At 36.8% G+C, this 26,448-nt stretch overlaps 1 protein-coding gene across 1 annotated transcript; it reads left to right on the top strand.

Annotated features, from left to right (window-relative positions):
* The first annotated feature begins 21,935 nt into the window (after positions 1 to 21,935).
* Positions 21,936 to 23,361, top strand: LOC131803584 (zinc carboxypeptidase A 1-like). Its single transcript, XM_059124969.1, has one exon. The coding sequence runs from the start codon at positions 21,941 to 21,943 to the stop codon at positions 23,222 to 23,224; it is 1,284 nt and encodes a 427-aa protein (XP_058980952.1). The 5' UTR covers positions 21,936 to 21,940; the 3' UTR covers positions 23,225 to 23,361.
* The last annotated feature ends 3,087 nt before the right edge of the window (positions 23,362 to 26,448 follow it).

The following is a 26,448-nucleotide window of genomic DNA, read 5'->3' as shown; positions in this document are numbered from 1 at the left end:
ACAATGTTGGCATGTTTGCTCGGAATGCCGTAGTATTTTGCTGTTGCAAAATTGTTAGGTTTAATCCCATTGATTTTATGAAAACAATGTTTGTTTATTAGTGGAGAAAGATGGTAATGTTTACCAGGGCGTAAGGCAGGGAACACCTAGGTTTCGGAATGAGCCACCAGTCGTCATCAGTTCCCCTTTTTATACCCTCCACCATATTAACTCTCTCATTCCGTTTGTAACTCCTCGAAATACTCATGTCAGACCCAACAAAGTATATACATTATTGATCATCGTAAAACACTAAGTAGATTTAGCGATGTCCGTCTGTCTGTCTGTCCATCTGTCTGTTGTAATCACGCTATCTTTCGAACAAGTTGATATATAAGGCAAAAATTTTGCACAAATGGTTATTTTGGCAGTAGGCAGGTTAAGTTCATATATGGGCCACGTAAGTCTACGTTTCCATATAGCTCCCATATAACGGTACCTCCCAATATTCGGTATTTTGATGATTTTAGCGACATTATTCACCGTAATTGTTTCAAATTTGGTATTTGAAGTTCGAAATATATACTACAGCCTAAGACAGAAAATTATCTGTGCAGGTCCACGTCTTCGTATAGCCCCGATATAATGGTACTTCCCTATATTCGGTATTTTGATGATTTTAGAACATTATTCACCGGGATTGTTTCAAATTTTGTATTTGAAGATCGTAATGTATACTACAGCCTATGACAGAAAATTGTCTGTGCAGGTCCACGTCTTCGTATAGGCCCCATATATCAGTACCTCCCTATTTACGGTATTTGATGATTTTAGCTACATTATTCAACGTTTATTTCAAGTTTCGAATTTGAATATGGTGATGGCTTATGATAAACAAGCCTATGTAGGTCCCCGAAATATAACGGCTACTTTCGGTATTTTTAAGATTTTAACAGAATTTTTAACGGATTTTATTTTTTGAAAATTTCCAAAAAATTCAAAAAATTTCAAAGTCCGGCCCGGCCGAACTTACTGCTTTTTATCTTGTTTTGTCAGGGATATTATACCAGGAGTTATTTTTAAAATAAATCATATGACGACAACTTTTTTACCAAAGTGATGAGAGCTCAATAGAAGAGGGACCAGAGAATTAAATTAAACTAAAATTGTTTTGGAAAATCGTCTAAATCTTACAACCGCAGTGGAGAGAGATGGAAATGTTTATAAATTCGGATGTAAGATTTAGAAACATTTCCAAAAGAATTATCTTTAGCATTTTTTGTCATAGACTATAGTAACCAGTACTACCTTCAATACGAAATTGAAAACAATTTTGTCCCTAATATCATTAAAATGCAAGCAGTGTCCCTAATATCATTAAAATGCCGAAGAATCGGAGGTATCATTTTATGGGGGCTAAACGAAATTGTATACGAAATTTATAGGCAGAGGCTGTAGTACCCATTACGAACATTCAATACGAAATTTAAAACAATTCTGTTGAAAAATTTCGCTAATTTCATCAAAATACCGAAAAACGGAGGTATCCTCATATGAGAGCTATACGAAGACGTGGACGTGCATAAGTAATTTTTTGTCAAAGGCTGTAGTATCGAATCCGAACTTCAAATTTGAAACAATTCTGTTGAATAATGTCGTTAAAATCATCAAAATACCAAATGTCGGGAGGTACCGATATACCATCTTCGAACTTGACCTGCCTGCAGACAAAAGACTGAGCTGTGCAAAATTTTAGCTTCCTATCCCAATTAGTTTTGACTCTAGCGAGATTACAACAGTCCGAGGGGTGGAGTTAAGGTCAGAATAGAAGTCTAATTTGGGGAGGATGATCACGAAATTTTCAATCGACTCGGAATAGGTCTGGGCAAAACTTATTTATAAAAATAAGGAAATTTCCATCAAACCGCGAATATTATTGTATTAATTCCTGATATCCAAGATATGGCATATATAGAAAAATATATACAATCTGATATAGCAAAGAAGGGGATGTTAGCTACACCAGGGGTTGGGGGTATTATATTCAGATTGCATGGTAGTAGGATTAGGATCAGAATATAACCATATTGTTTTGGAAGATGTTCGCAAAGTATTTGGGGTTTAAAATCGATTAAAACCCAAAAATTTGCTAAATTTTGCAGTCGCCCTGGAGGTCTTAACTAAGGACCAATAGACATGAGATTAGAGTTTAGAATAGCCTTGAAGCTAAGCATTTTTGATGGTCATCGTATAAATATTACAATTAGCGAAACCACCATGAAACCATGAATGTGAAACTTATGATCTTTCCCAAACAGCGAAGTAGGCATTTGACGTAGTAGGAACATCTAATTCATCAAATACCGATGTTTTTTATACCACCATTCTATGGAGCGTATATTAAATTTGTCATTCCGTTTGTAACTCCTCGAAATACTCGTGTCAGACCCAACAATATAATCAGACCCAAATATATATTATTGATCAGCATAAAATTCTAAGCCGTCTGTCTGTCCTAATCGACAGGCAGGTTTAGTTCGTAAATGTTGCGTGCCGTATAGCCCCCATAAAACGGTACTTCTCAACATCCGCTGTCAGTCTGTGGAAATCACTCTAGCTTCCGAACGAAATAAAGTAAGTTGATAAAAATTTACTCAAATGTGTATTATGTGGATTCACGTATGTGGATTCACGTATAACGGTACCTCCCGATATTCGGTATATTAATGATTTTAGCGACATTATTTGCGGGAATTGTTTCTAATTTGGCATATGAAGTTCGTAAGGGATTCTACAGCCTCAGACAGAAAAAGAGCCATGTAGGTCCACGTCTTCGTATAGCCCCCATATAACGGTACCCTCCGATATTCGGTATTTTGATGATTTTAGCGACATTAGTTACCTGAATTATTTCAAATTTTGTATTTGAAGTTCGTAATAAATACTGCAGCCTATTCCAGAAAATTGTCTGTGCAGGTCAACGTTTTATAACCCAAATGGTACCTCCCTATATTCGGTATTCTATTTATTTTAGCTACTTTATAAACAGATTTTTTTCAAGTTTAAGTTCAAGGATAATTTTACAAAACAATATACTACGGTATCCCGAACAAACAAGCCAACACTGTTCCTTCCAAAATCTTTTTTTTTGGAAAATTGGTTCCATATCATGTTGTAGATATGGAGATTTTCTCAGGGGAATCTTGATTCTAGTCCAAAAGGGTTTCAGATCTGCAGAAACTTTACCGAAAATTTTAGTGTTGTAGATCAGTATGAAATGTTCGGCCCGCCCGACCGTAGCTCTTAATTGTTTAATTTTGTGTTTCTAGAATATAGCAATGCCTTCCATATAAGAGTACCCTGATTTTCCATATTTACATTGTTGTTGCAATTATTGTCACAATTTTCGTTTAAATAGCTACACTTTGAATTATCCAGTAGTTTGATGGTGAAATCTTTTGCAAAAATGTCAGTATAGTACACTATTTTGTGAAACTCCCGTTTAAATGTCCCTCGCGATTTAAAGTATTTTGTAAGTTTTGAAATTCCGGTCAAAAATGTCGCTAAAAACATCTAAAGTCTGGGGGTAGCGTTAGTTAAGTACTCAGGAGGAACTCCTGGTGTGAATTTTAAGACAATTCCATTGAAAAATTTGGGGATAATCATCAAAATACCGAATATCGGGAGGTACCCTTAATGAGGGATATATGATATCGTGGACCAATATGGGCAATTCTCTTTCAGGGGGGTTAAATACTCACAAAGAATTCCTTGTTTAGAATTGCAGACAGTTCCATTGAAAAATGTGGCTAAAATCATAAAAATACCGATTATCGGAGGGGGGGGGGGTGTACCGTTATATGGGGCTATACGATATTGTGGAGCGATATAGCCCATCTTCGACTTTGACCTGCCTGCTCACAAGAGACTGATCTGAGGAAAATGTTAGCTTCCTATCAAAATTTGTTTTGACTCAAGCGTGATTATATCAGATGGACAGACGGACGTACATACTAAATCTTCTTAGAATTTTACGCCAATCAAGAATATGTATATATACTTTTTTAGGTCTAAAATTATTATTTCGATGAGTTACAAACGGAATGACGAACTTAATATAACCTCCATACTATGTATTGTGGAGGGTATAACAAAGGCATTTAAGTAAAGTATATAACTAACATATCTTGAGTATAAATATAATAAATATATATATGACCTGCCTGCTCACAAGAGACTGATCTGCGGAAAATGTTAGCTTCCTATCAAAATTCGTTTTGACTCAAGCGTGATTATATCAGATGGACAGACGGACGTACATACTAAATCTTCTTAGAATTTTACGCCAATCAAGAATATGTATATATACTTTTTTAGGTCTAAAATTATTATTTCGATGAGTTACAAACGGAATGACGAATTTAATATAACCTCCATACTATGTATTGTGGAGGGTATAGCAAAGGCTTTTAAGTAAAGTATATAACTAACATATCTTGAGTATAAATATAATAAATATAAATAAATAAATAATAAATACAGTACATGTACAACAAATTTAGCCTAACTTCGTCGGTCTGCATTGTATTCAAATATTCCACATCGATTTTGAATCAATATCCCACTCCAATTCCAAAATTCGCAATCTGGCACTTCAAACATGGCATAACGTATTCACTCAATGCTATGCACAAAACAAAGATGGCAAAAAAATTCAGGCAATTTTTTTTAGTTGGTCCACAGGGCGAAAGAGAAAATTTCAATTGCGTTTATTTTTTTTCGCTCTCTCTCTCTCTCGTGGTGTATAGCATACAAGTGGGCGTTTGTCGTTGTAAATAGTTTTGCATACATTGCAGGCCAACAACGATGACGACTACGACGACACCCTGGTGGTGTTGTTGTCCTAATGGGCTTGTTTGTTGGCGTTGTGGATTTTTTATGGCATATTGTTTCGGCACTAAGTTAAGTCGCTAGCTATACACCCAACCACACACTCACAGGCCCTATGCTGCCATGACTCCCTTACTTGACTCTTTGCTCCCTTTGTGTATTAATGCAGTTTTCAATTTAAAGCTGTGTTTTTGCTTTTTTTGCCATGCACTTAAAAGGCGGCATAGAACACAAAACTGGACAACACAAATATTGTTGGAGTTGTTGTTGTTGTTATTGTGTTGCAAAATAAAACGTATTTGTGGCCATGCAAAGCGATCATTGTAGTTGGTAGCAGTTTAACCGGGACGTAACAAAAAAGAGAAACTCTGAGCCTCTCGAGCCCACTAAATGGACGCGTAACACACATCAACGCAAAAACAAAGAGCCAAACAAATTTAATTTAGCAACAAAGAGCCGAACATAAATTTTCACAATATTTCAATATAAAACTAAATCACTTGCCACGCCCAACTCCCCAACAAAAAAACGTGGTCATATTTTTATGGTAAATTTATGGCACCGGTTTTTTGTTTTTAAGGCCATTTAAGGATTTTTCCATAACTCTTCTTTAAATAGATGACATAGTGTATTGGTGTGCCCTACTGTTTGCCTTCAAAGAAAGGGTTTTTAGGTAATTAAGTATTGGCTTGAAACTATACAGGGTGAAATAAAAAAAAACTTCAACCAACTTCATACAGCTGTCAGTTCTAAGCCACTCGTCTGACAGCTGTTAAAATTATTCCAGTGACAGCTCATGGTTCGAAAAGTAAAGAAGCGACTTAATCGAAACCCGCGTCGCAGTGACCGAAAAATAGCTCGTGAGCTGAACATATCGCAATATTCCAATCTGCAAATATTGAAAAATGAGCTCGGGGTAAAGCCATTGCAATTCCAAAAAGTGCAAGAACTTACACCGTAACAGAAAGAAAAGAGACTCAAAAGAGCTAATGAGATGCTTCGCTTGGCCAAAAGTGGTGAACTGTCGAATTTTGTTTCCTCCGATGAGAAAACATTCGTTCTCCAACAGCCTGTAAACAAACAAACTGATCGTGATTACTTGCCAAAGAGTTCAGCTGTTAATGTGCACCTTCGGTTGGCCACCAGAACTCAAGCGTCGGTCATGGTGATGGTGTGGGTCGCCATAACAGCCAATGGTCATTCTCCGCTCGTATTAATCGACCGTGGCATCATAATAAATGCCGAATATTATCGCGAAAATATTCTGGAGGGTTTATTATAGCCTTGGGCACGTAAACATTTTGGCCGCAGACCTTAGACATTCCAACAGGACTCAGCACCATCGCACTCAGCACGCGACACCCAAAAATGGTTACAAAATGAGGTTCCTCGCTTCATTTCCAGCTCACAATGGCAACCAAAATCTCCGGATACCAATCCGTTGGACCACTGTGCCTGGAGTGTTTTAGAAATCAAGGTTGGCACTAAAAAATACCAGATTGTCGATCACCTTAAGCAAGCGCTTCGCCGCGAATGGGTCAAAATATCGCAGAGCAACATTCGGGCAGCGTGTGACGGTTTCATTGGCCGTTTGAAGGCCATAATTCGTGCCAAAGGTGACCAATTCGAACAAATCTAAACTTATTCTAAAATTTGATGCTATTTCCGACATTTGTTGCTTTCATTTAATAAAATTAAAAAAAAAAAACAATTAAAAAAGCTGTAAGTTCGACCGGGCCGAACATTGAATACCCTCCACCATTTGTAACGAATTTAGCAATTCTCAAGAACAATAAAATCCGTTAAAAATTCTGTTAAATTCTTAGAAATACAGAATGTAGCTGTTATATTAGGGTATATAGGATGGCATGGACCTGCATAGGTAACTTTTGGCATAAGCCATTACAATATTCAAATGCGAAATTTAAAAAAAAGAATCGGTGAATAATGTCGCTAAAATCATCAAAATACCGAATATCGGGAGGTACCGTTATATGGGGGCTATGCGAAAATGTGCACTTGCACAGACAATTTTCTTTCTTAGACTGTAGTATCCACTACGGACTTCAAATACCGAATTTGAAACAATTCCGGTTAATAATATCGCTAAACTCATCAAAATACCGAATATCGGGAGGTACCGTTATATGGGGGCTATACGAAGACGTGGACCTGCACAGACAATTTTCTTTCTTAGGTTCTAGTATCCATTTCGAACTTCAAATACCAAATTTAAAACAATTCTGGTGAATAATTTCGCTAAAATCATCAAAATACCGAATATCGGGAGGTACCGTTATATGGGGGCCTTGCGAAAATGTGGACCTGCACAGACAATTTTCTTTCTTAGACTGTAGTATCCACTACGGACTTCAAATACCGAATTTGAAACAATTTCGGTTAATAATATCGCTAAAATCATCAAAATACCGAATATCGGGAGGTACCGTTATATGGGGGCTATACGAAGACGAAGACCTGCACAGACAATTTTCTGCCTCAGGCTGAAATATCCATTTCGAACTTCAAGTACAAAATTTGAAACAGTTCCGGTGAATAGTGTCGCTAAAATCATCAAAATACCGAATATCGGGAGGTACCGTCATATAGGGGCTGTACTAAAACTATGGGCCATATCATAGCCCATTTTCAATAACAAAAGACATGCAGACATAATATACATTTGAGTAAAATTGTATCAATCTACTTCAATTCGTTCGGAAGCTCGTTTTCATAGATGGATAGACGGACGGACATCGCTAAATCAACATAGAATTTTATGCTGACAAAGAATATATATACTTTGTAGGGTCTAAAAGGTATATTTCGAGGTGTTACAAACGGAATGACTCCATACTATGATGGAGGGTATAGAAATGTACAAATTAAGCGTTTGATTTTTTTGAAGTTTTTTATCTCGCCCTGTAGTTTATGATTTCTTTTTCATTCTCATTGTTTTATGATTTTCCACATGTCCTTTCCACAATCCTACAATAATAAAATTAAATTAATTTTTATTTCTGGGCAAATCAAAAGCTATCGTTGTAGAGAATCACACATTCGATTCCAGCTACTCTATATATTTTATCCCCGTTCTAACCAAATATAGTTTCGTTTTGAAAAAAAAAACTGTCGTCTAAGGCCAACAACATATTGACAATGTCTTAAACTGGCCGCTGAGAAGTATGCCAGCCAACAAGGCTGGCAACAAAAGTTCCCTTTAAGAAAGTCAAACTTTTAATTACATTTTTCCAACAGCATTAATAGTTTTAAGCTTAAAGTAAGTCTGAGAAGAAGAGAACGGCCAAAGCGTATGAGGGCGTCACTTTTTGTCCACTCATAAAAGTTATAATTAAAATGTTATTTTCACTGAATATTTGCTGTTCTAATTTTTCAACAAAGCAACAGCAACAATGCTTTATGATTTTATAATTCTTATTATTTTCAGACTTTGTGATTTGGAGGTAAATGTATATATTTCGGTTGCGTACTTGTTTCTACATAAATATACTAAAGTCAGATGGAAGGTTTTTATGATCCATTACTAATTCAAGCCGACGAAGAAATCTTGACTACACACAAAATTGACATGATCAAAATCAGTAGCTGTTATGATAACCCAATAATTTTTTATTAAATTGTAAAAAATATTGCAAAATTTGGTTTGAAAATCCAAAAGTCCAACGTATGGGGGAGCGAGTGAAAAGAAAAATGCTGGCAATTGAGTCAGGGAGACTTTTCAAATTCTTACTGGGTAAATGCTGATTGAAAACTCTTGCTGTTGTAGACGATGTAAAAGTGATTAAAATGTTAAACAATAATTTAAGAAATTTAATCGTTCTTCATATTTCACCATTTTGTGATAAATGAAATATTTTATATTTCCCTGAATATCGTTGTTACGGAGTGCATATTACGGCTATGGGTGACAAATAAAACAAATCGGATAAAAAATATATATGGGAGCTATAGCTATATCTAAACCGATCTTCACCAAATCTGACATACCAGCTTTTAGACTCAATTCGGTCGTAAGTGCCAAATTCCATCCCATTTGGACAAATATTAGACGTTTGGTGCACAATAAAACGTAAATCGGACGAAATTTTATGTGGGAGCTATATCCAAATCTGAACCGATCTCGATAAAATTTGGCATACTTATTTTCAGGCCTAATTTGGTATGTGCAAAATTTCATACAATTCGGGCTGATTTTACATGTTTTGCGCACAATAAAAAGCAAATCGGACGAAGATTTGCTATATATGGACAGACGGACGGACAGATGGACGGACTTGCATAAATCGACTCAGAAATTTATTCTATGCAGATCATCAAAAGGAACTATGGGTCTATCTCGTTTCCTTTTGCCTGTTACAAACAACTGCACAAAGACATAACACCCTGACCACCTTGTGGTGGAGGGTATAAAAATCGGAAAAAAAATTCCGCCGCAAAATACCACTCAAATGAAAACCTTTATATGAAAGCTATACAAAGATGTGGTGCTGCATAAGTAATTTTTTGTCGTAGGCTGTAATAACGACTCCGTACTTTAAATACGAAATTTGAAACAGCTTAGGTGAATAATGTTGCTAATATCATCAAAATAAATAATATCATCAGAATAAAGGGAGATACCATTGTATGGCGGATATAGAAAGACGTGGCCCTGCACAGGCAAGTTTCTGTCATAGGCTGTAATATCCATTACGAACTTCAAATATCTAATTTGAAACAATTCCGGTGAATAATCATCAAAATAACGAATATTAGGAGGTACCATTATATGGGGGCTATGCCAAAACGTGGACTCACATGGCCCTCGTTTCGTACGGCTACGGTTTTTGTCGACGGTTTTTTTTAATCTTTCTAGTTCCTTCCAAATAGCTTTTTTACGGCCCGGCCGAACTTAGCTGCTTTTGTGATTGTTATTGATCTTTCTATCTCCCTACGGTCGACTGCTCGACGCATTTTCACTCCCATCAGCTCTGAGCTTAACAGAGTACATGTTCATGACAAACTAAAATTTGGCTATAGCTATATTTAAACCGATCCTCACCATATACAACGTATTTCGGTCGAATGTGTCAAAATCCATTCCACAGGGTGAGATGAAAAAACAGCAACCAACTGCAGACTGCTGTCATTCTTAAGGCACCCGTCCGAAAGCTGTTAAAATTTTTCAATTCACAGCTCATTATATTGTTTGCAAGAGTACAAAAAGCATTTTGGTGAGTATTTTCCAGAAAAAAGTTATTCGTGGCTGGAATTCAAGAGTGATAGTGTGACTTATTTATATTTGGCTGGGCTCGTTAGAGCCCTCTAGCATTTAAATATAAATAAATCTTTTGTGTCTCGTACTATCAGTCGTTACCGTAATACTGGTAGCGTAGGCCGACGTCAAGGAAGTGGACCGAAGAAAACAGCAACATCAGCTGAAATGGTTCGAAATATAAAGAAGCGATTTGATAGAAACGTGCGTTCCAGTGGCCGAAAAATGGCTCGTGTGCTGAACATATCGCAATATTCCATACGACAAATATTAAAAAATGAGCTGGCGGTTAAACCATTGACAGCAACAGAAAGAAAATAGACTCAAAGAGTGGACTCCGAGAGTGGTGAGCTGCCGAGTTTGGTTTTCTCCGGTGAGAAAACAATCGTTGTTCAGCAGTTTGTAAGTAAACAAAATGATCGTGTTTACTTGTCAAAGAGGTCAGCTGAAAATGTGCACATTCGGTTGGCCACCAGAACTCAAGCGCCAGCCATTGTGATGGTGGAGCACACCATAACAGCCGATGGTCGCGCTCCGCTCATTTTAATCGACCGTGGCATCAGAATAAATGCCGAATATTATCGCGAAAATATTCTGGAGGGCGTATTAAAGCCTTGGGCGCGCAATCATTTTGCCGCACATCTTGGACATTCTAATAGGACTCAGCACCATCGTACTCAGCACGCGCCACCCAAGAATGGTTACAAAATGAGGTTCCTCGCTTCATTTGCAGCGCATAATGGCCATCAAAATCGCCGGATACCAATCCGTTGAACTATTGCGTCTGAAGTATTTTGGAAAGCAAGGGTTGGCACTAAAAAATACCAAAGTGTCGATCACCGGGAATAGGTTTCATTGGCCGTTTGAAGGCCATTGTTCTTGCCAATGGTGACCAATTCGAACAAATCTAAACTTATTCTAAAATTGAATTCTTTTTTTGACATTTTTTGCTTTCTTTCAATAAAATTAAAAAGAAAGAAAAATTATGGCGTTCGACAATGTTGCATTTTTTTATCTTACCCTGTGTATGGCAAATCGGACAAATATATATATATGACAGCTATATCCAAATTTTGACCGATTATCACAAATTTCAACGGGGTTCGTCCTTGGGTCAAACAAATTATTTGTGCACAATTTCATCCCGATCGGGCATAGATGCGACCTCTACGTTGTTTAGAAAAATACATGTACAAACGGACCTGTATAAATCCCCTCAGAAAGTGATTCTATGTATATCATCAAAAGGAACCATATCTCTATCTCGCTTCCTTCTCTATGTTATAAACAAATGCACAAATACATAATACCCTGACCACAGTGGGGAGTAGGGTATATAAATGTATGTAAGAAATATTATTCTTTAGAAATGTCTTCAGTGATATATTCTGAAGAAGATCGATAATATATTCAGAAAAATTGTCTATTTTCTTTACTTCTTATACATTTTTGACATTTGCTGTTCAGTATTCGGTTTTTATACCCTACAACACTATGTGTTGGGGGTATTATAAGTTTGATTGGGCCAAAAATTATGTAACACCTCGAAATATTGGTTTCCCACATAGGAAAGTATATATGGATCTTCCTAGCTCGCCGAACTGAGTCGATCTAGCTATGTATGTCCGTCCGTCCGTCTGTCCGTCTGTCCATGTTAATTTGTAATCACGCTACAGGTCGCAATTATGGCCCGATCCTTACGAAATTTTGCACGAAGGTGGGGTTAGGGTCAGAATAGAAGCCTATTTCTTTTGGAGATGATCGCCAAATGTTTAGGGGTTGAAATGGACCAAATACTGAAAAAATGTCGGATTTTGCAGTAGCTATACAGGTCGCAATTATAAACCAATCGACACGGAATTTCGCATGTAGCTAGAGTTTAGGGCGGGGAAGAAGTGGTCATCGGATAATATTTAGCGGGTAAAATAAACCATATCTTTTGTGTTGAAAAAATTCAAAATTTTTAATTAAACCGTGAATATTTTAAATCCCGGCGAAATCACAAAGCCATGACAAGGTTACTTCTGATCTTTACATTGATATTAACATCCAACAAATCAGATATATAGCAAAATATGTGCGATATATATGTCTATCAAAGGAGATATGCTTGAAAGATCTCTTATATGTCGAGAACGGCTGATCTGATTTCGACAGGTCTCATTAATTCCGAATAGCCTCTTGGCAGGAAAGAAAAAACGTCTAAAAAAATCGCATAAAAATATCTCTCTAAAGATGAAAATATTGATTTTCTAAAATTTTCTCATATTTTTTCAATTTTGTCATATTTTTGGCATATTTTCATTTTGAATTAAACATTTGGTAATATTTCTAAAGCTACCAAAACTAAGTAGTTAGGATATCAGGATATCATATACAGATCGCATTTATGGCCCGATCCTAACGAAATTTTGCATGGGGATCAGATGAGGGTCAGAATAGAAGCCTACTCTTTTTGGATATGATCGCCATATATTTAGGGGTTGAAATGGACCAAAAAACTGCAAAATTGTCTGCAGGTCGTAATGGGGGTTACCGGACATTGCAAAAGCCAAGCAGTTTCGGATGGCCAGTTTCGGTTTGCCAACTTTTGTAGACAAAATACGAAAATGTCCATTCCGGTGACTTTTTGGAGAATTCACAAATACGGCAGACGCCCTTCCGACTATTTCGTTAACGCTGATTTCGTTGAAGAATATAGTCAAATGTCTGTATCTCATATAGATGCGTTTAAGTCAAGAACCAATAATAAATGTTAATCTTTTGCCACTTCTGAGAGATTATAGGTCTTTGGGAAATATTGGTTCCAGATCTAGGAAGACCATTTACGTGCAACATCTACCAATAAATTGGAAATGAGCAAATTAGTTTAAGTTGCTATTATTCGAAAATTAGAGAACGAAACCTGATGGTTTTCTTTTATTATTTGTCACAATATCTTGTGGAATTCTTTCGAGTATTTCGCCTATATAAACTGTATGGTTTATTATAGTGTTGTAGGGTATTCAACTGTCGGCCCCGCTCGACTGTAGCCTTTGCTTACTTGTTTTCTTATAAAATTTGCAGACAATTCTACTTATTCAATATACTTTGGAAATCTCAGAACGAATTCATGAATTCACTTTACTTATTAGTTCTACCATTAGTCAAGATAAAAGCGTTACTTTCGGCAGAGCCAAATTTGTAATAGTCTCTACCATAAGATAAGAAGACACATAAAAAAGCATCGGGAAATTGGTAGGGTAATACAGTTAAAGTCTTAAAATATATTAACAATTTCTTTAATATTATTTCCAAGAGAACCCGCCCACCTTGCCTCTTTGAAGTAGGAAAACTCACAATTGTCTTATATTTATTGGGAAAATTACTTGTTTGACTTCAATAACTGTATTCCTCGTCGTTTATGTCACTTTCCTCCTTTATTTTTCTTTAAAATTTTAAACTTTTTCATTTTTTTTTCTTTAATTATCCGTCTGTACGTTGGTCTCTGATGGCGATGTTTTAAAAATGATTTAACTTCAGTTAGTCACCCTGTTTATTATGTAGAAGATGTAACTTTATTAGGGCTATGGATGGATGGAACGACGAACATTCTATTAAGTTAATTTTTTATGAGGTCTTATAAAATGAGTTAAAAAGAATGACTTTGTTTCACTTTTACTGTCAACGAAAGACCGGGTAAATGAACGTACGTACGCAGAGACTGGTGGACAGACGGATTCAGTGACAAAGAAGCACTCGTACACATTGTGTATGTGACACTCCTTTTTTATGTAGCATGGGAGAATGTGTAGAGGAATGGAGATGCTATGCCACAACATTGGAGGACAATATTACGGACAATGTGCTAGGGATGGCTACCATGGGCAGAGTGGAAAAATTAATCAATAATTTTTAAAGATTAAAGGATAATGGCCAACTATTTATACGATATTCAAATATTAAGATTTAGAACCCTTAAAAACCCTTAAATATTAAAGATTTAAAACCCTTAAAAATGTCATCAATTGCCTTCCCTATTCAATTAACCTGAAAATTTACCAAGCCTCCAGCGTCATAGGTTTTTTCGTTCACCTCAATGTACTCGCGAATACATTTGTAATCTCAACTCAGCAAACAACACAGTGTGACACAATGTATGCCGGAAAATGCGATAGAAGAAGGATGCACCAAATAACATTTGTTACTTTCCATATTCCTTTGAAGCTCTTAGTTAGGTATTTTGTCGCCGTAGTCCTTTGAGATTTTTATGTCTTTGAAAACCACGTAAGACATGACATTGTTGCGCTGATAGCTTTTCCATGCCAACGTAAGTTCGCGGGTGAGAAATATTTGTTCATCTTTGCTTGAGAAATAGATACATTGATAATGTTGCGGTGAAATCATTTTCCTTTGGTGTAAAATAGGCAATAGAGAGGAAAGCAGAGAGCGGTTATTACTTCGGAGAACCTGAAATGTCATATTGCAGCTATTTTTTTTCGAATTAGCCTCTGAAATCTAAAAAATATATTTTAAAATATTTAAAATGTTGCCAGGCATTGATATAATTGAAAATGGATTATGTCGGATTCGTCATCACAAATTTTTTTTTCCGAATTTCCATTTGGTTAGAAATTCGGAAAATGAGCTCGATGTAATTACAAAAAGTCCAAGAACTTACACCGCAACAGAAAGAAAATAGACTCAAAAGAGCTAAAGAGTTGCTTCGCTTGGCCGAAAGTGGTTGACTGCCGAATTTGGTTTTCTCCGATGAGAAATCATTCGTTGTCCGGCAGCTTGTAAACAAACAAAATTATTGTGTTTACTGGCCAAAATGGTAAGCTGAAAATATGCACCTTCGGTTAGCCACCGGAACTTAAGCGCCCGCCCACAAAATACCGAAAATATTCTGGAGGATGTATTAAATCCTTGGGCACGCAAAAAATTTGGTCGCCGGGAATGGGCCAAAGTACCGCCGAGCAGCATTCGGGCAGCGTGTGACGGTTTCATTGGCCGTTTGAAGGCCATAATTCGTGCCAAAGGTGACCAATTCGAACATATATAAGCTTATTCGAAAATTTGATGCTATTTCCGACATTTTTAGCTTTCACTCTATAAAATTCAAATAAGGTTTATAGTTGTTATGAACTGCTTCACATAAATTCCCAATATAACCTTTTTTGTAACAAGAGCTCTACTAAATACGCAAATTGGTGTAGGGTATCATATAGTCGACCTCGTCGGGCTTTTGACCTCTAATACAAAGTAACATTATGATAAGAATTATATTAAAAACCAGTAAGGAAAAGTCAAAGGTCAGGAGGGGTCGATTATATAATACCCTACACCACTATGTATTTTTAGTAAAGCTCCCGTAACAAAAGAATTTATTTGTAGTGGATCATACAAACTATCAGCATATCTGATCAATTCTGAATCGATTTTCACTAAATTTGACGGAGACATTTTAATTTATTATACCAAATAACATTGCTATAGAGTGCATGATATCACTTCGAGATGGCGAGTTCCACAAAATGAAAAATGTACGTCCCGATATTCACGCTATTCGGTCTCATATTAGCCATTATTTGCACAATAATAATGAAATCGTATTAGGGATATATATGGGCGTTATATCCAAATCTTAACCGATCTCGATAAAATTTGGCAAAGGTATTTCCGAGCTCTATAAGATATCTGGTAGCAGACTGAATTCGGTCAGATGTACCAAAATTTAGAAATTTTTGACAGATATTGGTTATTTGGTGTATAATTAACCCGAAATCGGTTGAAGATGTACATGGGAGCTATGTCCAAATCTGATCCAATCTGGCAGAGATATTTCCTAGTACTATAAGATATCTGGTACCAAATATCATTGTTGTCGAATGCATGTTACGAATGTGAGGGACTTAAAAACCAACTCGGTTTTTCTGAATGGATTTTCTCTGTATTTTATATACTTGAGGCTGAATTCGGTCGGATATGTCAAAATTTAGGTGATTTGAACTGATATTGGTCATTTGATGCACAATTCACCCGAAATCGGTTGAAGATATATACGGGAGCTATATCTAAATTTTAACAATTGTTCACCCATTTCAGTAGAGTTTTCCTTGGGCCAAACAAATGCTGTTGGGAATATTTCATCTGAATGCATTTTTTTTTTTTTCACAAAAATACATGCATTTTTCACAAGAATACATGGACAGACGGACTGACATGCATAAAACTACTCAGAAAATGGTTCTATGAAGATCCTCAAAAGTATATGTGGGTCTATCTCGCTTCCTTTTCCATGTTACAAACAAATGTAGAAAGAAACCTAACACCTATAATTATAAAACGACAGCTCTTTTTTAATATTTCTTAGAAATTCGTGACAGTTTGGTTAGTTAGTTGGCTGTTTTGTAAGTAGCTACTGGTTAGTTACTTAAAAAACTTATTATTTGGTAAGGAGATAGGTAATTTAAATTAAACATTTCTCGCCGATCAAAATTTTGTGTGTTATTGTATGAGTCAATGGCTGTTTTATTACTTAATTTGCCTGGCTCTGACCTTTATAAAGACATATGTGTGAGGGGCTTACCAAACTATGCCCTCATTGCTATAATTCTAATACGCGTAGTCTGGAAATAAAATGATTAAATTTAATATTGTATTTTCACAATCTTCCACCACCAACAATATTTTTCCATATCACACTACATATTATTTTTCATGCAAATACATATTTTACGCCTGGATGCCAGTCGGTATGTATGTCAATTGGGAATTGTTTTGTGAAATAGAAAATAACAAGGATATTCTAGCTGTGCTGCTGACAATGACAACAACAACAATTACATTGAAGTAAATTGACAATATGCCAGCAATCAACAAGTGTTATTTGACATCACCGGGTTGATGATATCGATACCACGCAAACATACATACCCCCCCACACACACTCTCACACATATCGTTAAATATTTTCACCAAAGGGTTATATTTCACGTCTATTTTGAAAATCTCACAATCTAAGGTCCTTGTCCTCAGAAATCTGTTATTTTTTACCGTTCGCTGTCATATGAAAGACAATCACGAAGTTTCCGTCTGTCGGTCGTGTTGTGTTCTGATTTATTAGACATCAAAAGGAAAAAAGTTGTAAATGGAATTTTTTATTTAATTAAAAATTGGATTTATTTATTAGTTATAACAATTTATTATACAGCGTCAAAGGAGCAAAGCAAATACCCTTTGGAGAAAACAAGAAAAAAAGGATATGCCTAGGCTCATATTCCTGTTACATGGAGGAGTTGTATACAGCCAAACATACCCACCTACAGATATGTGTCAACAGAATGTGTGGTATGGTGGAATTTTATCTTGATTAACCACTAGTTGAGTTATTATATCATTGCATATACAAACATATACATACACACATTACTGGGTAAGGTATTAAAATCGACTCCTGGAATAAAACAAAGGTTCCAAGAAACGCATACAAAGAAATGTATGTTGGTGTTTGTGTTCTCATACGCTGTGGGAGTATAACCATATTGCCATAGTAAGAACTATTTATGTTGTCGGAGTTATAGTCAGGAGCGTATTTGTTACATAAAACACTTAAGCTCAGGACAGTGTGTTGATATAATTTGATGGGGTAAAATATGACTTGTTAAATAAATGTTTCTAGCCCATTGATCTAGTAATACAGGGTGAGATGAAAAAACTGCAACCAACTTCAGACTGCTGTCATTTCTACGCCACTCTGTTAAAATTATTCCAGTGACAATTTATTATATAGTTTTCAAGCGTAGAAAAGCATTTTTTTGATAATTGTGCAGAAAAAAAGTTATTCGTGACGAAATTCAAGCGTGATAGTGTGATTTCTTTATATTTGGCTGGAAACCCACAAGTGGCTATCGTTAGAGCACTCCAGTATTTAAAGGTGAATAAATCTTTTGTGTCTCGTACCAATGCCCGTTTCCGTGATATTGGTAGCGTAGCCCGACGTTAAGGAAGTGAACGGAAGAAAACAACTACATCAGCTGAAATGGTTCGAAAAGTAAAGAAGCGACTTGATCGAAACCCTTGTGCAGTGGCCGAAAAATGGCTCGTGAGCTGAACATATCGCAATATTCCATTCGGCAAATATTAAAAAATGAGCTCGTGGTAAAGCCATTGAAATTCCAAAAACAGCAAGAACTTACAGCGCAACAGAAAGAAAATAGACTTAAAAGAGCTAATAGTTGCTTCGCTTGACCGAAAGTGTTGAACTGCCGAATTTGGTTTTCTCCGATGAAAAAAACATTCGTTGTCCAGCTGTTTGTAAATAATCAAAATGATCATGTTTTCTTGCCAAAGAGGTCAGCTGAAAATGTGCACCTTCGGTTGGCCAACAGAACTCAAGCGCCGGCCATGCTGATAGCATGGGCCGCCATAACAGCCGATGATCGGTCTCCGCTCGTATTAATCGACCGTGGCATCAGAATAAATGCCGAATATTATCGCGAAAATATTCTGGAGGGTGTATTAAAGCCTTGGGAACTCAACCGCCGCCCATGGTGATGGTGTGGCTCGCATTAACAGCCGATGGTCGCTCTCCGCTCGTATTAATCGACCGTGGCATTAGAATAAATGACGAATATTATCGCGAAAATATTCTGGAGGGTGTATTAAAGCCTTGGTAGCGTAAACATCTTGGCCGCAGAACTTGGATATTCCAAGAGGACTCAGCACCGTCGCACTCAACACCCGCCACCCAAGAATGGTTGCAAAATGAGGTTCCTCATTTCATTTCCAGCGCACAATGGCCACCAAAATCTGTCTGGAGTATTTTAGAAAGCAAGGTTGGCACTAAAAAATACTAAAGTGTCGATCACCCCAAGCAAGCGCTTCGCTGGGAATGGGCCAAAATACCGCAGAGCAACATTCGGGCAGCATGTGACGGTTTCATTGGCCGTTTGAAAGCCATAATTCGTGCAATAGGTGACCAATTCGAACATATCTAAACTTATTCTAAAACTTGATGCTATTACCGACATTTTTTCCTTTTGTCAAATAAATTTAAAAAAAAGGAAAAGTTATGGCGTTTGACTTTGGTGCATTTTTTTATATCACCCTGTGTATAAATACACATGAGAAAATATTAATACAACTACAAACATTTCCAGAAATTTGTATTAAAATCTTTCACATCGTGATGCTAGATAACTAAGTGGACCTGCATAGACAATTTTCAGTCATTGGTTGTAGTACCAATTACGTACTTTAAATATGAAATTTGGCGCGATTCCGGTGAATAGTATCATGAAAATCCTGGAAATACCGAATATTTCGGGGTAGCATTATATGGATGTTATACCAAAATGTAGACCTATAAAGAAAATTCTCTTTCAGGGGGTAAAGTAATCAGAAGGAACTCCATGTGTGGATTTTAAATTAATATGGCTAAATCATCGAATATCGGGCTAAAATCATCGAATTTCGGGGGGTACCGTTATTTGGTGTAAATCGGTTCAAATATAGCTATAACCCCCATATATATGTTTTATCCGATTTGTGGTTTAAATGCCTTCACAAGCATAATATGCATTCCACAACAATGACATTTGGTACCAGATATCAGATACAGCTCTGAAATAAGTTTATCAAATTTTGTCAAGATCGGTTCAGATTTGAATATATCAACCACACATATATATCCTCACCCGATTTTTGGTAAATTGTGCACCAAATAGCCAATATCAATCCAAAAGTCCTAAATCTTGGCAATCACGACTGAATTCATCCTATAAACCAGTAAATCAAATCGGTTAAGTTATAACTATAGCTCCCATATATATGTTTCTGCCGATTTGGAAGAAGAAACAACAATGATATTTGGTACCAGATATCTTATACAGCTCGGTCATACCTTTGCCAAGTTTTATCGAGAAGAGCTAAAATTTGGATATAGCTCCCATATATATCCTTAATCCGATTTCAGGTTTATTGTGGAAAAAAATGGCTAATATAAACCCAAATGGGTGAATTTCGGAATGCACGTTTCCATTTTGTGCAACTCGGCTCCGATAAATATTTTTTATACCCTCCACCATAGTATGGAGGGTATATTAAGTTTGTCTTTCCGTTTGTAACACCTCGAAATGTACATTTTAGACCCCACAAAGTATATATATTCTTGATCAGCATAAATTTCTATGTCGATTTATCAATGTCCGTCCGTCTGTCCGTCTGTGGAAATCACTCTAGCCCCCGTACGAAATGAAGTAGGTTTCAAATGTGTATTATGTCTGCAGGACTTTTGGTATTGAAAATGGGCCATGTAGGTTCACGTCTTCGTACCTCTTGATATTCGGTATTTTGATGATTTTAGCGACATTTTTACCGGAACTTTTTTCAAATTTGGTATTCGAATTTCATAACGAATACTACAGCCTATGACAGAAATTTGTCTGTGCAGATCCGTTTTATAACCACCATGGTGCTTCCCTATATTCGGTATTTTGGTGATTTTAGCTACATTTTAAACAATTTTTTTTTCAAGTTTAGCATTTGAATATTGTAATATCTTGTGACAAAAGTTGCCTATGCAGGTCCACGTCGTCTTATAGATTCTAATATACGGCTACATTCGGTATTTTCAAGATTTTAACAGAATTTTTAACGGATTTCATTTTTTTGAAAATTGTTAAATTTGTATCAAATGGTGGAGGGTATTCAAAGTTCGACCCGGCCGAACTTACAGCTTTTTTACTTGTTTGAATATAATTCTTCTCCAAGTGATATCATGCACTCCAAATGTTGATAGGTGGTATGATCTACTTGAAATAAATTCTTTTTTTACGGGAGCTCTACTAAATGTGCTTTGTGGTGTAAGGTATTATATAGTCGGCCCTCCCGACTTTTGTCTTTTGCTTATTGGCTTTTTCTTCCAATAATATTTGGCAAACTCAGATTTGCTTAATTATACTCGCGGATGAAAAATACTCAAGAGTGGGAGAACGAAGAGTACGCGATTTACAAGAAGTTTACTACGCACTTATAACGCTCTCGCTATTACGCCTATTTAAAAAAAATGAGTAGGAATCAGTGTTGTGATATAGAGTGTAGTAGGAGTAACAAGTTTTGATGTTACTGTGCAGATTGTGCATCTAAGTCCAGAAGAAAATAAAAACAGAACCAGAAGTGGAATATAAAAACATAGTATACTCTCAAGAACACTCATCCTCAATATCGGGTAGGGAATGAAATTCGCTCTCTTTAGAAATTGCATATTTTATATTAACTCCTCAGATATGTGAAACTCAGGAACCATTATCTGATAACAGAAAAATACATTTCATTTTTCGATTGGATTACTCATTTTGTTTACAAACAAAATCGTCTGAGGGGTTTTCTAACGAATTTGTATAATCATAAATAATTCTTGATTATAATTCCAAAATCAGAATTCCGACTACCAATCTGTTTATTTTTCGTAAATGATTAACAGTGATTGGTTCAGATAGTAAATACTTATCAGATGGACTACTAACAATGCTATTTATGACCAGAAGGCATTAGACGTATGATAAGAACTGCCCAAGTGAGACAACAAATTTTGCAATCAAGAAACCTAGGAAATAATCTATAGAAAATTTAAAATCTAAGAAAACATTGGAAATAAATATTAAAATAATATTTACAACCTAAACAATGCAAGCTTTAGGAGGAATAGACGGACAGGTCTTATCTCTACAGATAAAAATATTAAAAAGCTTTGGCCGAATGGATTTTATATAAAAGAAGGGTAGTATGATCTAGGAACCATTGTTATTCAAAATGTTCAACACTAAATTCGTTATTGGCTTTTGCCTCCTGTTGGGCGCCGCTTTGAGCTCTGGGGAGCGTGCCCGTTATGACAACTATCGTGTGTATAAAGTAACTCCCTCAAATCCCACACAAATGGAAGTGATGAAAAATTTAGAAAGTTCAAGTGATTCGATAATTTTCCTCAACGATGTTCAGTGGAATAACAAACCGCTCAAAATTGTGGTGGCTCCCCATAAAATACCGGACTTTTTGGAAATTTTGGGTACCAATGAAATCGTATACGAGTTATTGGAAACTAACCTGCAGACGCGCCTGGATGCCAGCCTCGAAGACGTGGCTAAACCAAATCCCTTGGAACGTGCCATTTCCTATGACTGGACTCAATATTATGAATTGGACTACACCTATAGATGGCTACAACAATTGGCAGTGAATTATCCCGGTGTGGTCACCCTAATTGAAGGTGGTAAATCATATCAAGGTCGCTCCATTTTGGGTGTTAAAATTTCCAAAACCAAAAGTGAAAAGCCTGGAATCTTCATTGAAGCTGGTATACATGCTCGCGAATGGATTGCAGGCGCCACGGCCACATACATAATCAATCAATTGCTCACCTCCACTGATGAGGGGGTTAAACAGATAGCAGAGAACTATAATTGGTACATCTTCCCCCATGTGAATCCAGATGGTTTTGTCTACACCCACACCACAGATCGTTTGTGGCGCAAGACTCGTACTCCTTATGGCAGCTGTTTTGGTTCGGATCCCAATCGTAATTGGGGTTTCGAATGGAATGTTGTGGGCTCCAGTAACATACCCTGTTCAGATACCTATGCCGGCCCATCGGCTTTCTCGGAAATTGAAACACGTTCTCTGTCCGAATACATTAAGAGTTTGGAGGGAAAAATATCCTTGTACATATCCTTCCATTCCTATTCCCAATATCTCTTATATCCTTATGGTCACACTGCCACCCTGCCCTCCAATCATGAAGATTTCAAGCGAGTCTATGATGCCAGTGTTGCCGCCATAAGCAAGAGATACGGCACCGTTTATACTGGTGGTAATATTTATGATGCCATATATCCCGCTTCCGGTGGCAGCATTGATTGGGCCTATGAAAATGTGGGCACAAAATTGGTCTTTTGCTATGAACTGCGTCCATCGGATAATCAACCCTGGATTGGTTTCGAATTGCCGGCCAGTCAAATTTTACCCACCGGAGAGGAGACACTTGACTCCATTACCGCCATGGTTAATGAGGTGGAAAAGTTGGGATATTTTAAGAATTAAATTTAAGTTTTTAGGTTATAAGTTAAAATGATCGAATTTAAAAAAATATATTTAGGCACTCAACGTTTCTAACGAATTTATGGGGAGGCTTATTGATATGGGAAAATTTCTAAAGAAACTTTGCTAAAATAATCAATAAATACATTAAATCACAATTCTTACTGCTAATCTATTGAACTTTCAAAACTGATTTACAACACTTCGGTAGCTAGAGGCGTGATAAGACGTTTTGAAGTGAATAAACGCAAACATAAATATAGTAATTTCAATTTAATAAAATATATAGTAACCAAGTAAACAAATTTATACTAAACTGCTTATATAACAGCTGTACCCTCCACCATAATATCCATTAGATTTGTCATTCCCTTTGTAACCCCTCGAAATACTTCAGACCCAAAAAAGTATATAAATGCTTGATAAAACTAAAATTCTAAGTCGATTTATTGATGTCCGTCTGTCTGTTTTTCCGTCCGTCTGTGTACTATAACCACGCTATCTTTGGTACGAATTGATATAGAAGGCTACAATTTTTCACATATACACGGTAAGATAAAAAACTGCAAAAAAGTCAAACGCCATAATTTTTACATCTTTATACCCTCCACCATACTATGGACGGTATATTAACTTTGTCATTCCGTTTGTAACTCCTCGAAATACTCATGTCAGACCCAACAAAGTACATATATTCTTGATCAGCGTAAAATTCTAAGTCGATTTAGCGATGTCCGTCTGTCTGTCTGTCCGTCTGTCTGTCTGTCCGTCTGTCTGTCTGTTGTAATCACGCTATCTTTGGAATGAATTGAGATAGAAGCCTAAAATTTTGCACACATGTTTATTTTTTCAGTAGGCAGGTTAAGTTCGTAAATGGGCCATGTAGGTCCACGTTTTCTTATAGCCCCCATATAACGGTACCTCCCTATATTCGGTATTTTGATGATTTTAGCGACATTATTCACCGGAATTGTTTCAAATTTGGTATATGAAGTTTCAAATGGATACTACACTCTAAGATAGAAGATTGTCTGTGCAAGTCCATGTCTTCGTATAGCCCCCATATAACGGTACCTCCCGATATTCGGTATTTTGATGATTTTAGCGACCTTTTTCCCGGAAGGAATTTAAAATTTGGTATTTGAAGTTCGTAGTGGATACTACACCCTAAGACAGAAAATTGTCAGTGCAGGTCCATGTCTTCGTATAGCCCCCATAAAACGTCACCTCCCGATATTCGGTATTTTCATGATTTTAACGACATTATTCACGGGAATTGTTTCAAATTTGGTACTTGAAGTTCAAAATGAATACTACCCCCTAAGACAGAAAATTGTCTGTGCAGGTCCACGTCTTCGTGTAGCCTTCATATAACGGTACCTCCCAATATTCGGTATTTTGATGATTTTAGCGACATTATTCACCGGAATTGTTTAAAAATTGGTATTTGAAGTTCATTATGGGAACTATAGTCTGTGACAGAAAATTGTCTGAGCGGGTCCAGGTCTACGTATAGGCTCCATATATTAGTACCTCCCTATATTCGGTATTTTGACGATTTTAGGTACAATACCCACCGAAATTGTTTGAGATGTGGTATTTGAAGTTCGTAATGGATGCTACAGCCTGTGACAGAAAATTGTCTATGCTGGTGCAGGTCTTCGCATAACTCCAATTTAACGGCACCTCCTTATATACGACATTTTGATGATTTTAGCTACATTATTCACAGTTTATTTCAAGTTTCGAATTTGAATATGGTAATGGCTTATGACAAATAATGCCTATGTATGTCCACGTCGTATAGACCCCAATATAACGGCTATATTCGGTATTTTTAAAATTTTAACAGAATTTACTGCTTTTTAACTTGTTATTTTTAAATTTTATTGAATGAAAGAAAAAATGTCGGAAATAGCATCAAATTTCAGAATAAGTTTAGATTTGTTCGAACTGGTCACCTTTGGCACTAACTATGGCCTTCAAACGGCTAATGAAACCGTCACACGTTGCCCGAATGTTGCTCTGCGGTATTTGGCCCATTCCCGCCGAAGCGCTTGCTTGAGGTGATCAACACTTTGGTATTTTTTAGTGCCAACCTTGCTTTTCAAAATACTCCAGGCACAATAATCCAACATATTGGTATCAGGAGATTTTGATGGCCATTGTGCGCTGGAAATGAAGCGAGGAACCTCATTTTGTAACCATTCTTGGGTGGCGCGTGCTGAGTGCTATGGTGATGAGTCCTGTTGGAATGTCCAAGGTCTACGGCCAAAATGTATGCGGGCGCAGAATATTTTCGCGATAGTATTCGGTATTTATTCTGATGCCTCGGTCGATTAATACGAGCGGATAGCGACCATCGGCTGTTATGACGGCCAACACCATCACCATGGCCGGCGCTTGAGTTATGGTGGTTAACCGAAGGTGCACATTTTCAGCTGACCTCTTTGGCAAGTAAACACGATCATTTTGGTTGTTCACAAACTGCTGGAGAAAACCAAATACGGCATTTCACCACTTTCGACCAAGTGACGCAACTCTTTATCCCTTTTGTGTCTATTTTCCTTCTGTTGTGGTGTAAGTTCTTGCACTTTTTGGCTTTACCCCGAGCTCATTTTTCAATATTTGCCGAATGGAATATTGCGATATTGCGTCGGCCACTGCGACGCTGGTTTCGATCAAGTCGATTCTTTACTTTTCGAACCATTTCTGCTGATGTTGCTGTTTTCTTCCGTTCACTTCCTTGACGTCGGACTACGCTACCAGTATCACGGTAACGGTAACGAGCGATGGTACGAGACACAAAAGATTTATTCACATTTTAATGATGGAGTGCTCTGATGATAGCCACTGGTGGTTTTCCAGCCAAATGTGAAGTAATCACACTATCACGCTTGAATTCCATCACGAATAACTTTTTTGCTGCTTTTGTACGCTTGTAAACAATATAATGAGCTGTCACTGGAATAGTTTTAACAGCTGTCGGACGAGTGGCTTAGAAATGAAAACAGTCTGAAGTTGGTTGCAGTTTTTTCATATCACCCTGAATAATCTTCATCAGCATAAAATTCTATGCCGATTTAGCGATGTTCGTCCGTCTGCCCGTCTGTGGTGATCACTCTGGCTTCCGAACAAAATGAAGTAGGTTGATGACATTTTTCTGAAATGTATATTATGTCTGTTGGTATTGAAAATGGGCCATGATAGCTCCATATATTCGGTAA

This window comes from Musca domestica, unplaced genomic scaffold, assembly GCF_030504385.1.
Source record: "Musca domestica strain aabys unplaced genomic scaffold, Musca_domestica.polishedcontigs.V.1.1 31, whole genome shotgun sequence".
Lineage (NCBI taxonomy): Eukaryota > Metazoa > Arthropoda > Insecta > Diptera > Muscidae > Musca > Musca domestica.
This window is presented reverse-complemented; position numbering and strand designations above follow the sequence as displayed.

Bases quoted from the DNA above. Each gene is read 5' to 3' on its own strand.
- LOC131803584 (XM_059124969.1), top strand. From the start codon at position 21,941: ATGTTCAACACTAAATTCGTTATTGGCTTTTGCCTCCTGTTGGGCGCC.